The 16412-nt window shown below is 37.1% G+C and overlaps 1 protein-coding gene and 1 pseudogene across 1 annotated transcript in view; one reads left to right on the top strand and one right to left on the bottom strand.

Moving 5' to 3' along the window:
* The window catches only part of AVL9 (AVL9 cell migration associated), a gene marked incomplete at its 5' end in the record, with an annotated part of 38470 nt that extends 22060 nt beyond the window's left edge, over positions 1-16410 (bottom strand). Inside the window, 8 exons of the mRNA XM_006912114.2 lie at positions 2606-2644; positions 3383-3423; positions 4591-4657; positions 5401-5490; positions 8281-8352; positions 10086-10171; positions 11529-11649; positions 16345-16410. Of these exons, the coding sequence (XP_006912176.1) occupies positions 2606-2644; positions 3383-3423; positions 4591-4657; positions 5401-5490; positions 8281-8352; positions 10086-10171; positions 11529-11649; positions 16345-16410 (582 nt within the window). The remainder of the gene's footprint in view (positions 1-2605; positions 2645-3382; positions 3424-4590; positions 4658-5400; positions 5491-8280; positions 8353-10085; positions 10172-11528; positions 11650-16344) is intronic.
* Positions 6299-6417, top strand: LOC112479928 (annotated as a pseudogene).
* Positions 16411-16412: the final 2 nt, after the last annotated feature.

The raw sequence follows: 16412 nt of genomic DNA, 5'->3' as shown, positions 1-16412 counted from the left end.
CTGATTGATTTGCCACATTACATAAAGTTTACTTGTTCATAAATGCCACTGCATGTGTCTAGGCTAAAGCATTATTTTGCAGAGCTTTTGTTTCAGATACGTTGCTCTATATTGCAATGTAAAACATTTTTTATTATGGGTTGCAATAAAAAAGTTTGAAACCTACAACTCAACAACAAAAAAACAAACAACCTGATTAACAAATAAGCAAAGGACCTGAACAGACATTTCTCTAAGAAAGATATACAAATGGCCAACAAGCACATGAAATGATGTCAGTGTTATTCATCATTAGGAAACACAAATCGAACCAGGAGACACTGCCTCACCTGTAGGATGGCTACTATCAAAAACTAGAAAATGGCAAGTGTTGATTAGGAAGTGGAGAAACTGGAACCCTTGTGCATTGCTGGTGGGAATGTAAAACGGTGCAGCCATTATAAACAGTATAATAGTTCTTCGAAAAACTTAAAATAGAACTACCATATGATCCAGCGATCTTACTTCTGGGTTTCTATCCAAAAGAACTGAAAGCAGGGTCTTGAAGAGATATGTGTACACCCATGTTCATAGAAGCATTATTCATGACAGCAACACAAGTGTCCATAGATGAATGCATGGATTAAAAAAATGTGGTACGTACAAATAATGAAACATAATTCAGCCTTCAAAAGGAAGTAAATTCTGACACATGTTGTATGTGGATGAACCTTTAGGACATTATGCTAAGTGAAATAAGCCGGTCACAAAAAGTCAAGTATGGTATGATTCCACTTGTATGAGGAAACTAGTCGTAAAGACAGGAAGTAAAAGAACAGTTGCCAGGGGATGGCGGGGGAAGACCAGGGAGTTATCGTTTAATGGGTACAGAGTTTCGGTTTTACAGAGTGAAAAGTTCTGTGGATGGTGATGACAGCACAACAAGGCGCTTATTACCACTGAACTGCACACTTAAAAATGGTTAAGATGGTGAATTATGTTTGTGTATTTTACAACACTAAAATATTTTTTAAAAGGTTAAACATTGCACTAGTATATGTTAGATTCATTCTTTTATTATTTTTTTTTCTGTTAGAAGGAATACATAGTCATTACAGAAACTAGAACACAGAGAAGTATCTCCTTCTTAAAAATATAACCTATTTCTCACCAAACTATTGATGTCTTTCCTTCTAGTCTCTTTTCAAAAAATACACATTTATTTATGAAATTGGGATCATGGCTTGATATGTAGTTGGACAAACTTTTTTACTTAATATGACATAAAACATCTTTACAACAATTAAAAATCACAGAATCTGTTGTTTGGAATTATATACAGTATACAATATAAACCATTACTTATTCACTGAAAATTCATTCTTAAAAATGATTCTGTGATTAATCTTAGACAGTGCTTTGCGTCCAACTCAAATTAATTCTGGGATAAAACTCTTATCTAAGAGGAGAATTATCGGGCAAAAGGAATAAAAATTTTAAGGTCATGAACCATACTGGATATTGTGAATGGCTGACTTTCCAACATTCGTCCCACCCTACTCCACTGAGCACAGTAATATGGGATATAAAAATGGCTGGTCCCAGATACAGGGAAGCCTCTTGATTAGTCTAAACCAGAGGTCAGCAAACTTCTCCTATAAAGGGTCAGATAGGAAGAGCTTTTCCTCTGCTGGCCATATGGTCTCTCGAGCACTACTCAACTCTGCCACCGCAGTGCAAAAGCAGCTATCTACAAAAGTGTTCGAATGTGTGTAACTGTGTTCCAATAAAATTTTATTTATAAAAATAGCTTGGTGGGCCAGATTTGGCCCTGGGGCTTAGTTTGCAAACCTTGATCTAAAATCCTTGATACAAATCTGGTCTAAAATCATGGCAATCCCACCCTTTGTAGTAGAGAGTGGTCTGGAACCCAAGTAGAAGCCAATCACTCTGGGAACAGTTACTGCTTCAGGGTAAGCAGATGGCCTCAGAGGCCCCGAACAAACTGAAAGGAAGGGTTCTTACTAAATAGTCTGGAAAGAGTTCTCGCTTCTGCCACTAGGTATAACTGAGGAAGTATATAACCCGATTACTCTTGACAGTTATCCGATACCAAGAGGGAAGCCAGGCTTAGGAAAAAACTAGCACTGTGAATTGTAGAGCAAAGAGATGGGAAAAATCTAGGTACTTAATTACACTGTTGAACCATTCAGTCAACCAGCCCTGAAGTCTGAAAGAAGCCACTATATTACTTTGTTATTTAAAACAGTTTAAACTGGGTTTTCTGTTACCGGCAGTCAAAATCATTCTGGAGAGCATGTGAAATTTTGCTCCTGGCATATGTCTAGCATCAGTTTGGCTCAAATAAACTCTTTTAAAATTAAAAAAACAAACAAACAAAACAAAAAAACCCAACCAAACACCATTCTGATAACTGAATGCTGTCAAACTTTCCCCAAGATTGCATGAATTTATACTTCTATAATAGTGAACAAAAACATGGACTTCAGTTCACAACATTTTGATAGTCAAAAAAGTTAATTTATACTTTACCATTAGTTTTAGTTTTATATAGTATTTAAAGAATGTCAATAAATGTGAAATAGTCCATTCCTTCAAATCTCACCTTTTTTTCGAGAAGAATTAGTTTAAACAGAATTAAGACCTAATGAAAAAAATAAATAAATGTTATATTAAAACAAGAAACACAAGCCTATTATTCATTTATTTGCCTTTTTTCCTCTTCGAACATAACCATATATCATTTAATCAATAAATAAGTGCTTAAAAAATACACTGAAAATTATGAACTTATACTGAGAAATATTATGTGTCCTCTAGAAAACGTGAGAACCACTCAAATCTCTAAAATGTGCTTTCTGGAGGAGTTGTGCCATTTTAGCCTGACATAGTGAAAGCTCCTTTAAAGGGGCAGGAGCTATTCATTTATTTCTGAATATGTCCAGAGCATTTGCACAGCAGATATTCAGTAAATGCTCATTAAATGAATGATCAATGTGTATATGCCAAGATATGCTTTAGTAATAAAGGTCAGAAGGCATAAATATAGATATTTCGCTGGAAAGTTTTTCCATCTCAGGGCAACATATAAAACATTCTGCAAGATTACAACATGTTTCTTTCCACTCTAATTTCACGGTCTCCGAAATTACAAAGACAATAGAAAAAAGTATTCTGTCCTGCATAAAAATAAACAGGTGGCATTTTAGAAATTTCTATCACACAAGCACTACCGACACTTTTGACTGTATCATTGAGAGATGTCTTAGAAGAACTAAGACATGGTTATGCCACAATCCGCACTTGACTGCGTAGCACATGGAATTTGCCCAGTTAAATGAACACAATTTTAGTAGATCATAAATTAAATAAGGTATCATACCTTGTGTCGAAAATGAAGCACAAGATCTCGAGGAGACAGACCTACAATGTTAACAAAAAAGTTAATCTATAACTACAACCTACTGTTTTTGGCAAACAAAGGTTTTCTACTCTCAAAGGAAAGGCAATAAAAAAAAATGTGGGAATATGGAATATGCAAATATTAAAACATTTATTAGTATTTGATGTACTTGGAATTTATCAAGTTACTATTAATAGTTAAACATAGCACTGTCTAGCAGAACTTTCTGCAATGATGAAAGTGTCTAAACCTGCACTGTCCGATCCAGTAGCCACATGTGGTCAACGAGCACTTGAAATGTGGCAAGTGTGACTGACAGATGGACTTTTCAATTTTATTTAATTTTTATTAATTCTAATCTAAATGTAAAGAGCACAGGTGACTAGTGGCTACTGTTGTGGACAGTGCAGCTCTAACACCTTCTCCTCATTCTACAAACATTTTACAAATTATACAAGCTTAGAATTATGAAAATTATACTCCAGTGGCAGTCAATCATTTAAACATGGTTTTCAGTCACTGCACTCCATAGGATGGTATTCCTGAATCGCAGTCTTCTCTGACTATTTGCCATGGACAAGAGAAGATAATTTAGAGAAAATATGTCCTCAGAATAGGAGGTTTGTAACCGGCTTACACTGCACACAGGATTGCAAAAGTCAACTACCAGTTTGGCTACTTATTGAGTATAAATCACTACGTGATTAAAAATTTTTTTTAATCATGAAAAAGTTATTTACTGAGTGCCTACTGAGTACCTTGGACACCAATATATATTCTGGGTTGTCAAATAGTATAAATTCAACAAAACTCCCAACTTGATAAAATCTTAGCATAAAAAGAGCTAAGCAGATCTCTCTCTCTTGCTCCCCCCATTCTATTATGACAAGAAATTAGCCTGGTCAGCACTAATGTAAGGAAAAGCAAAAGACTTCGATTACTATTCTGAAAAGAAGAAATGTGCCTCACATAATAGTTGTGAATACTGGCACAAGTAGGTTATCATCTTTGTCAATAGAAATAAATACTGTCTAAGAAGATATTTAAAGCAGCAGCAGCAGCATCGAACGTTGAAGGATTTAGATCCTATATAGAAATGTAATTCTGATCGTGAAGTTTTACATGTAATTCAGTGTGCCAAACAACAAGGAATGAAGGTACTTCTGACTTGTAAAAAGGCTACTTACCAAGATATACTTGGGATCCTTCTAAAGAAGTTCCTCCCAAGGAACTATTCATGTGTTCATAAAGCTCCTATAAAATACAGAATCAGTTTAGACATTTAACTATCATTTTACACACTGAATTAGAGATATGATGATCAGGAAAAAAATGGTTCTTTAATTGAGACGGTTTGTTTTGCCAGGCCCTAAATTTAGAAACTATCAAGGTCTCTCTGGAACCCTGCCAGCTGCCAGCACTCCCTCCAGCTCTTCCTCTACGTTGTAGATCTTGATGTACTCACATGGTGGTATGGATTCCTAGGATAAATTCCCTCTACTTCTTGGCTAAATAGCTAACTGTCCTACCCTCACTAGAATCCAGGGGAGATTCACGTTCTATACATTCATGGAACCCTGAGAAAGCATGTTATCCATCTTCAGTAAAATAGTCATGTAGTTTTTCTGTTTTTTTCTGCTATGGGGGTTAGGACCAGAAACTTGATACATAAACATACTGTGCAGTATATTAAGAAGATAAGCAAATTTAGAGAAGCGATGCCATTGCAAAAGGGCCATATCTATTAATAGAAACATTTGTAGTAATTATAGGCATTTGTAGTCATTATTTTCTAATAAATGACAGTTTGGTTAAATGCAATAAGTATGAACCGTACATTTTAGGCAGATCTCTGGCCTCCAATGTTATTTCAAAGAAGAATGTCTTTCTTAAGTTAATAAATGACTATCTTTTATCACAATATTACTGAGATCTACTTGACTCACAAATCTGTCTTCTTTGTGGCCAAACACATCTATAGAGGAATATAAAGTTACCTTTAGAATGGAAATTTGGGAAAAATCCTTCTCTTCAAAATACGCATGTGTAATGAGTTGAAGTTTTGCTTGAAGTAAGCCATAGAGAGGCTTAAAGAAAAAAAAATTACCATTAGTTTGATAATAGTAACATCTCACAACCTCTTAAAGAGAATAGGAAGAAAAAATAACTCTCAACTTTAGTATCTTATTATTCACAGATGAAAGCTATTAAGTCACTTGTTCTAGCTCTTTGGCTGCAGTTGAAAAGTATCTGACACGCTCAGAGTGCAGTGGTTGAGAGTATGGGCACACACCCCCTGGGTCTGCTCCGTCACCCAGCCGCGTAACTCTGGGCATTTCGCCTCTCCACACCTGCCTGCTGATGTGAACATGGGTATATGAAGAGATAGAGCATCTGGCCGAGTTGTTTTCAGAATTAAATAACACAGGGAAAAGCACTTAGTGGAGTATCTGGCACACAGAAAGCACTTAAACATTAGCTATTATTATCATAATTTAAAACATATTTTAATTCTGCACGCTGTTCTGCTGACTTGTAGAGGCATTTAATCATCCTTATAGCAGCTAGTTCTTATATCTAGTTCAACATTCATAATTAAATTTAAGTTCATTTCCCTTTTTTGTCCCCTACAGAGGCTCAGAACAATTAGTCTGTGTCCTCTATCATAATATTCTTTTGTATACTTGAACAAAGTTATTCCTTAGTTCTTATTTTTCCTATTTAAGGCCTTCTTCTACCGTTTTCATGCTTTTATTCTTAATCTTCTTTTCTCGATGTTTTCTGATTTTTATGTCCTTTTTAGAATGCAGAGACCAATGCTTTATATTCTAATTAGTTAAAACAAGTCTAACCAATGTACTGTATACCTGAAACTAACATAAAATTTAAAAATAGGTTTATGGGCATGCCACCCTCAACATGCCCGATCCCGTCTGATCATGGAAGCTAAGCAAGGTTGGGCCTGGTTAGCACTTGGATGGGAGACCACCTAGGAAGACTGGGTGCTATAGGCATTAAAAAAAAAAAAAAAATTAAAAATAAAAAAACCAATTATGGAATATTTTCCCCTCAATATTTCTGTTAATATATCATTATTATCATCTAAAGATAAAATCAACATATTTTATACTTGAAACTACTTTAAAATTTTAAAAATTAACATATTTTAATATATAAACTACAATGCACTATGAACCACCAAACTTTTCTGTGCGAGCTAGCTCTCCCCATCCCCCATGATAAATCCAGATAAAACTGGATTTTTACCCCAGTTTTATCGCTTAGTGGTTACATGTATTTTTTCCCTGAAATATATTTATAAAGTGAGAACAGTAAATACTTGTTATCTCACTGCTGTTATGAGGAGTAAAATGACAATTCTATTTAAAAAGTATCTGGTTTAGAATACCTAACATATAGGTACTTGATATGTGGCATTTATTGTTATTATAATTGTTCTTTTAAGAATGCTTCCTCGGTAAGCCTTTCGACTTGTTGCATTTGCTCTAATATCTAGTACTCCTATGCTTTCTCTTCTTTGGTCATCTGTCCCAGTATAAAAAAAGTAATTCACTGATGTATATGTTTCAGGTTACCCTTTTAGAAACTGTACAGGGATCAGATTAGCAATCTTATCAATTTTCTGATATTGGGGTCCTTTATAAGCCCTTTCTTTTCTAGGAGACTACTCTTGCCCTATATTTAAAATTATTATCTTGGAAGAAATATCCTTATCCTCAAAATCTTATTATTAAGGCCCATGGTATTAAATTATTATTATTTAGAGTTTTGTATTTTTTTAAGCTTCACAATAAAATCCCAGATAAATCCTATTTTGCAAAGCACAACTTATATTAAGCAAACTACATTAAAATTGTCTCTGGATATAAGAAATTTGACAATTGCAGAAGAAATAATTAAAACCTACACACATTTGGTGAGTAGGCTAATGAAATATTCTCAATTTTGGTTTAGGTTAACTGCAGAAACACTTGTATTCAGTAATCATATGGATCTATGGTACTTAATATGATGGAGATCAGGATTTTTCCCCACAAAGAGACTTTGGGGTACTATATAGTACACGTAGAATTATTTGGTGTTACTGGTAAAAGTGTTATAATCCAATTAGTAATAAAAATGGAACATCACAAATAATTTAACGAAGAGAGCTATGAAAAATAAGAAATGTTATATATTTCTTTTCAAAAATTAAAGTTTAAATTGTACATTTTATGATTATGCATCTGACCAAATTGTACATAGAAGAAACAATTTTAAAGTAGTTATAGTACAATTGATTACCTCATTTCCTTTCATCATTTTAAGTTTCTAAAGACCAAGTTAAGGCTACAATTTTTTTTTTCAGATTTTGTTTTTAAAAATTTTTAAATTAATCATTATTTTTTTTATGGTGACATTAGTTAATGAAATCCATAAGTTTCGGCTGTACATTTTAACAGTACTGTATGTTTAAGGCCAAAATTTTTTCAGTATTAAGAGCCATGTACTCCTTTATCATCAATATAATCTGAGTATAATTATAATATTTTGATTTTTAGTGAAATATTTATTCGAATTCTTGAAACAAAAGAAAATGGATAAATGAAATATGTCAACTACCTCATGTTGGTCAAGAGTCAACCTTTTCCCCAAAAAACCTATCCATTACATCTCCTTCCTCTTATCTAGTTTTGGGACAAATGAGAGCAAAGCTGCTCACAGACAACGAGGAACTGCAAGAACACAAATAATGAGCGCTGCTGAATTTTAATGTAGTATTGCTTTCATAAATCTTATCCTAATGCCTTATCCTCAAATAAAAATCTGTCGTGAATGTATAGTAAACACATTAACGAGTACATGTGGTCTCTTACCAGCTTGCTTAGGACACAAACACTTTTCTGAACGGTCTCTCTGGTGACGTCTGCTTGCCGTACTTTCAATGCCTGTTATAAACAGTTATTAGAAATATTAGAAATATTTCATTGGAATATTGAAAAATCATTATTTTTTCAACATAAATATAGCAATTCGATAGAAAAAATTTCTTGCACTTGGTTAATTAAATTCAAGAGCTTTTATTGACAATCTCAGAAAATATTTATTGAATGAATAAGTGCCAGTCGGCCAGGGCACCTTGTGCTGGAATCTGGGAGGGAATGGGAATGTAACAGTGAGGGACCATCTCTACTATCGAGGGACTTACAGTCTGATGGAGAATACTTTAGTGTAAGCTGCCACACTAATAATGCAAAGGAACCATCCTCAGTTCTGGTTTTAAGGTGGGCAGCCCTTTCAGAGACCACAGTTTCTGGGGAGAAGTGGATAGTTTAAGAGATGATAAAAACAGCCTGTTTCTCCAGAGATGGAAGAACTGTCAGCAATTGTTCAGGCGGGTGTTCTGTGCTACCTGGAGTCTATCCTGCCTCCACGATTCATAAGATGCCCATGTGAGATTTCGACAGTTCTCTGCTCATAAAAAACAAGTCTTCATTTAAGGGAAGTCTGTGAGGGAAGTCAGAATGACTTGCCCCGCTCTAGTGTATTATCTGACATCTCCTCAGATCTGTCCTGAGGACCAAGAGGCCTCAGTGCCTTCAACTGACTGATGTCTAGTCATTAAGTCAAGTCAGCCTGTCTTCTACCTCTCTGCATTGACAGGATTCATTCACCAGGTTCCATCTTATTCAAAGGGAACTGAAGTCCTTCTCCTAGGCTCTGGATCCCTCTGATATCTGGCTTATCTGTCTGGTTATCAGATGAGGCAGGAAAGACTTGGAGAAATGGGCAACACCAATATACTCTGGAGCAGGTCAGACCAGGGGTGAGGGAGACGCGTAGTATGAAATGCCATTTAAAGGCTATGCAGACCATGAGAACTGCTGTTAACAGCAACGGCTTTAGAGAATTAATTTTACTAGTGTTTATATACACTGGAGGGCATAGAAGATGGTAAAAGGAATAGATTTCCAAGAAAGGGCAACGGCTCAATTCATCTCATATAAAAGCATGTAAGGTAACAGTTTATGAAGAAAGCAAAGCTCTAAGCTACCATGCCGAGTATCCTCACCATAAAAAACAACAACAACAACAACAAAAAACTGCTGCTCAGAAGCACACAACGAAAGGGGGGTTACCCATCCTGGCTTACATGAATTTATTCATTAGTGTTATTATAATAATTCAGGCATTAAGCTGGCAGGTTAAGAATTATCAAAATCTTAGTTATAATTAAGATAACTTGCGAGTAGTCTGAAGCTACTGTAAGTACTTTCTACTACTTTTAAAAGGCTGCTTAAAATAAAAAAACACTCATTACCACTCCCTTTTTCTAAGTTGTGTACCAAACACCAGAAATACAAAATTCAAAGACATCTTGAAATTTAAATACAGTATTTTGAAGACAAATGTGTAATTTAGGTATCTCTATCTAAAAACAATGTATAAAACATTATATGATATAAATGTAATTATAATCATCAATATCAACTTAAAAAAACATCCATGTGAGTAAATTGGCACTATTAGAGAGACAGCTACAAACTGTTTGCAAAAATTTTAAATATCACAGGCACCACATTAAAAAAAGACTATTTCCCCAAATTTTACACTTTAAGTGGTCAATACTTAAAAAAGATTTTTGAGTGTTTTTTGTTGTTAATGATCGTAACTACTGTACCTTGGCCTCAATCTGTCGATAGCAAGAGATGCCATAGACTGTAGCTCCATTTCCATTTCTGGGTGGCAAGTGAAAAAACACAGTATCTAAGAGATACAGAGAAAAACATAAATACCAGAGTAAATTACTCTTATTAATAAATAATGAGATTTAAAGTTATTATAATGAAGTATTAAAACAAAAATGATATGTAACAAGGAACCCATACCATACTTATTTCTAGCACCACAATCACTGGTTTCTTAGAGTTCCCCTCACAACTTTACAGATTACTCATCAGAAAAGCCCAAAAGGCTGATTTATAACAGGTCAAATTCAGACCATAATCACTTATCTTAGGAAATACTTTACACAGGATTACTCTAGATTAAAAGAAAGTAGAGAATCATAAAAACCAAAGGCAATACAGGAACCTTGAATAGGTACAAGAAATTCTTGGGACAACTGGGGAAATCTGAACACAGACTGGATATTAGGTGGTATTATAGAATTAGTGATACATCTCTTCGCTGTGATAATGATATTAGAAGTTATCTTGGGAATGATATCATTCTTAGAAGATGCATGTTGAAGTAATAAGAGGTACAGTGTCATGATGTTTACAACTGACTTTCAAAAAGTACAGGTAAAACCATACACATACACAAATGTAAACATTTGTGGAATATTTGCTCTATACTATTCTTTCAACTTTTTTATAGGTTTAAGAGCTTTCATAATAAAAAGTTAGAATAAAAACATCTGCGAGGTTAAAATATTATATTTAACTTTTGTTAACCTGCATAGTAACATCTGCTTCATTTCAGCGAAAATTATTAAATATTAGGAAAACAGATAATCAAACCAAGTTCAACTCGGTGTTTTGGTAGAGCCTCTAATACCATGCTAAGACATAGCCCTTCATTAAGCCAGTTAAAGCCCCCGCTTCTAGGGCGGGAGGAGATGCAGTACTGACTTCGCGGCACTGCCTTCATTGAGGATGCTGACACGCACACAAGCAGAGCGCTGTCATAACAACGGCTCTGGGAGTGGAGAAGCAATACCAGCTCTTTGCAGGTGAGCGCTGGTGTCCCAATCTAGTAAGTGTGCAGGCACAGCCTCAATCTGCAGCTGGTGCAGGTAAGTGCTTCAGTTTGCCTCTGAGAGGAGCTGAAGTATAAATGCAGGAAATGCTACCAGTGGCAAACGTCCTATTCCCAATAATCACTTACTTTGGCCAGGGTCCTGGCGACAGTGGCTAAGGTTCACCAACCATTACCAATATAAGCCTGGCACTGCACTAGAGATCCTCTAGTGCATGACTCGTCATCTCCAAACAAGCATCTAAATATTTTATAAAGTCACAATAGCCCAAAGTCCTTTCATTTACCAAAGTACTTAGAATTTAAGATGTCTTGGCAGATTGAAAACTGACACGAATTGCTCCTCTCTGTGTTTACACACCTTCCTGGTAGTTGTGTGCGCCATCTGGTAAGGCAAGGAAGGGCAAATACTTCCATTCTTCAGGTAAAGTGTGACTGTCATGTCCATCTCCTGGAATCAGGGGCGGGTAAGAGAATTCAACCTAAAATGGTAAGGAATGTTAGCCAAAGGTTGTTGATCAAAGGGAGCATTTTATCATGAAAGGCAGAAATGCTTTTCAACTCTGGACAGAAGTGAGGATAAGTCATACTTGCTGACTGACACCATGACATTATCAACAAACCCACGGTATAGAGAAAAAGAAAAAAGGAGGAAAAGAAAGATTTATAAGCCTGTTCTTTCTGATTTACAGGTTGTTAAATTGTAATGTGCATAAGAGGGTCGGGGGTGGTGATGTTGGTGAATGAACTGGAAATTTACATTTGGGACTTGTCATCAGATAGATGGTAAGTGATGCGATGGAGCCCCGAAGAAAATCAACACCCTACTGAACTGAGCAGAGGAGGTCCGACAGAGGAGCCTGAGAAGTTGAGCCAGGGTCTAGGTTGGCCTCCCATCACTTGGCTTCTGTGCTCCCACTACCTGTAGCTTTGAGTTTACAGTTTGCTGGTAAGGGGGCAAGGGGGCAGGAATCAACATTTCCGGATACCTTTTTTTAAGATTGAGAATTGATCAATGAAAGTTCAACGAAATCTCTCTAACAGTGTGTCTTCTGGAAAGAACAGTTGTTAGTACGTGCCTCCAGTGCCTGGCATTCTCCAGGTTTTTACCATTTCATCTGTGCTTCTAATATTTTCTGTTATTTCAATAAGACTTTTGGAGAGGGGGGCACAATTAAAACATGGAACTTCGGTTATCATGCAACTTTGAAATTCTAGCTGGCTGAAGGAAGATCTGTTTAGGGTGACTCTGGTTGGAACGTAAAATGTGGTCAACTCATAAAGTTGTTCTCAACATAAATACAGATACTATATATACGCCAAGAATTCTCTGGGTAAAATTAAGGCAGTTCTAGGATGATTTGGGCCTAGAGTATTTATAATATTGTTTTGTGGAGGAAAAAGGGGTTCTATGGAAAGTACCCTCACAGGGTGATCTGTCACAAATCCCTAACTGGGCAGGTCTTGGTGGGCAGTCACGCCTCAGGCCTGTAACTTCTTTAGTGAAGGGTTGATCTTTGCCTTAAGCAAGCGCTGTCCCTTGTTTCTATGCATCTAAGTTAATACATCTTTGAAATAAGCCTAACCACCCTGAGGAGAGCACATAATCTTAACTATCACGTGATCCAATCCCCATCTTGCTTTCTCCCACCCTCATGCAATCTTCCTTACTTCCCTCCTTAATTACAAATGCATAAAACAAAGTTATTCTCAAAAGCATCTGAGGTCTTGTTTCCTGGCAATTGTCAGTTTTGGCTCAAATACTCACGAAAATTCTCTACAGGTTAAGATGTTTCTTACACGGACAGTTTGCGAAAATGTATTCAGAATTTCAAACAGAAAACTTTTGCAACACTATTTCATAAATTGTACACTGCCTGTATTGTGTTGACAGCTTTCTAGAATTGTGTTGACAGCTTTCTAGAATTTTATTCTGCTGGTGTATTAACTACTGACAAATCTCCCTGCATTTGGAAACTGCTGAACTTGCTAATCAAGTTAAAAATGGTTCACACAAACTCTTTTCTATGTCTACACATATACAACAATTGTAAAGGCTACAGAGCATTGTCTCATATTAATCAATCCTCTATTGTTGAACATTTCTTTCTAATTTTTCTTTTCTTTTTTTTACATTATAAACTATTCAGTACTATTCAAGTGTGGTATAATAAAAACGTGTGATCTTTGCCCCTGGTCCTGGCTCAGAGCTCCTAAAACCTCTGGAATTTCTCAGAGATGGGAGCATCTTTTGTTGTTCATAACAAGATCCTTTCAACCCTACCAGGGTTTATGCTAATGAGGTGACTCCTGGTGGTGCGGGGTGCTCGATTAGCTTCAGGATAAGGGCCTGGTCCCCAGAAAGACCAAACTTTGAACTCTCTGAAGGCCCATTGAGTTCACTAGTGGCTAATGATTTAATCAATAACACCTATGCAATGAAACCTCCATGAAAACTCCTAAATGATGGGGTTCAGGGAGCTTCCAGTTTGATGAAGACACTGAGGTGCTGGGAGGGTGGTGTGCCCAGTGTGGGCATGGAAGGGCCATGCCACTCCCCCATACCTTGTCCTATGCATCTCTTCCATATGGCTGTTGCAGAGTTGAACCCTTTATAATAAACCAGTAAGAGTTAAGTGACTGAATCCTTTTATTTCATTCACAGTTCTAATATACCTTTAGTAGATGTGGTCTCCCAGTTCATAGAAAAAAGCAATAATAAATGAAAAGCAGAGAGTTTTTTTTTGCTTCGGGTCAACACTAAGAAGTAACTGCTAACTGCTCTGTCACCTCCATCTCTCTGACTATCAAAAGCCCAGCTGAGTCAGAGGCACAAGAAAAACACTCTATGTTAAAATAAACAGAGAAGCCAGAGTACAACATGTGATATTTGTTCTGAAGGCAGAATCATCCAGACTAACTTAAACTGTGTTCAGTATATTCTGCTTCACAATCCATGTCTGCTTCTTGGTTATATATTCCCATTTTTCTTGTTGTATCTGGAATTGAGCCCAGTTCTGTACTGAGGTCTCTTCTCCCCTATTTCAACAGCTTTTCTTAATAAAACGTGTTTTTATCACTTAAACTATTGTTTAGCTCTGGTTTTTCTGATAGTGCCAATTAGCTGTGTAAGGATGCTTAAGTCACTTAACATTTCTGGGTTTCAGTTTTCTTGTCTGTAAATTTAAAAGAGCTAGAGTAGACGATCTCGAAGGATCCTTGCCAGGTCTAAAACTGTCATGACGAATTCTGGTAGAGGAAAATGAAGTACAGAAAACTAAACGATCTTGACTTGCAGGAAGTCTGGGAGCTGTGAGGCCAGGACATCAGCCAGGTCTTCTGACGCCCAGCATAGTGTTTATTTCATAATAAACCTTTACCTCAAACCCAGTCATCTTTACCTCAGTGCTGAAACCAAAAACCAGACGCATCTGGAGAAACGCCAGGGTGGTACTTCTGCCTAAAGTGCCTCTTTCATCATACGATCTGTTGTTCAGTTTTCTTTAATGTCTAAGCAACATTACGTTTTGTTTTCTAAAAACTTTCCTTTCTGGAAATATAAATTATATTACTTTAGCCAATAAAACAGATACAAAACAGGATAATTAATCTTGACTTTAGACGACAGCAAAAATTAAAAGATTTTATTCTATCTCCTACCAATATTTCCTTCTTTTTTGTCTTAAAAAGTCCCACTCAGTTTGGTTTGTAAGTAGCCCCCACTTTTTACTTTACCCTAAAAGACTCCTAAATGCCACATGGCCCAGCAGAACCAACACATGGTGCCAGAGCAATTCTTACTCCCGGGCTGTTTTGCAGTGTGACCTCGGCAAGGTCATTTTACTTCCTCCAAGCGTCAGTTACCTCACCCACAACCAAAGGAAGTTATAAAGTGACAATTAAGATCAAAGATGTTAAAAAAAAAAAGAGCAAAGACGTGAAGTTTTAAAGAATTAAAAATCTAATGATGATGAATGCCGTGTTTGCATGCCATTATACAAAATGCAACTATCTATTCTCTTAGCTCTAAATATAGGGCCACATTTAAAAAACATATTCTACAGCTGCTTGGAATTTTTTTTAATACCACACTGAATAATGCCACTTCCTCCTTGGGATCTTCCTATGCCATTTTTACCTGAGGGACAAGGACTTTGATATATTTTAAAGTTAAGCAGTCTTTAAAACACATGCAAACACAACCATCTTTTCACTTCATCACTTTTTTGTTATTATCCTCCAACGAACTTAAATTTTTCCAAAAAAAGTCTTCTAAAATGTTACATTTTCTGTGAAATATCAGAAGCAAAATGCTACCTAGTGGTAGAATCCAGTATTTTTAATATTTTAAGCAATTCAGTTTCCTGTTCACTAGCACATTATGACATCATTGCCTTCTAGTGTTTACTCCCCTTAAATAATCCTGTTTCTGTTTTGTTCCCTGGCCTTCGATACACAGACTGCAAATGTACCATTGTTCCCTTTACCATTTCTATGAAGCAGCTTACAAACGACTTTGTAAAAAAAAAAAATGACATTTCCTTGCACGGTAAACACACCTTCTCTTACTGCAACTGAGCTGGAGAGGTTAACCTCTCATCAGAAACAAGATCTGGACGAGATCGAATAGCAAAACGAAGCCCAATGGGAAAGGCGGGGCGGAGTCAATACACCACCCTAACGCGACGGATTCTCGGGCTTCCAAAGATAAACAAAGGAAGTGGATTTTCCCACCGCGCCACATGTGCTTCGACCAACCTTAGGCGTTGGTGTGGAAGCCCACGGAACTCATGACCTCGAAAACGCAGTCCAAGTGCTGAATTTTCCTAAAGGCTCCCGTTATACGTGGACATGCAAAGTCAATGGAGACAGAGATGGACTGGGACGCGAGTGGGGCCGATCTTCCCCACTCTCTCCCTCCACCAAGGAACCTAAACACCGACCAACCCCAACACACCAACGCGCAGCTCCTCCGCTGCTTGGAAAGCAATTTTCAGGGGCAGGAGAAAGAGGGAATTGCGGGCATGGGCTGCAGGTGGGGCGAGCGCGAGGAGCTGGAGAGAGGAGTCGAGCTGAGGCGACTGGCCGAGGGCTCTGCGGCGGGGATGGAGGAGGGTGGGCGCCGCCGGCGAGGGGACGCCCGAACGGCCGGGGGCAAGATCGGGTCCCTTCCTCACCTGGCAGCCCTTCTTGTGATGAAAGCCAACCACCACGATGTGCAGGACAGGCCCCCGGGGGGCGCCAT

The sequence above is a fragment of the Pteropus alecto genome, unplaced genomic scaffold (genome assembly GCF_000325575.1).
Source record: "Pteropus alecto unplaced genomic scaffold, ASM32557v1 scaffold21, whole genome shotgun sequence".
Lineage (NCBI taxonomy): Eukaryota > Metazoa > Chordata > Mammalia > Chiroptera > Pteropodidae > Pteropus > Pteropus alecto.
This window is presented reverse-complemented; position numbering and strand designations above follow the sequence as displayed.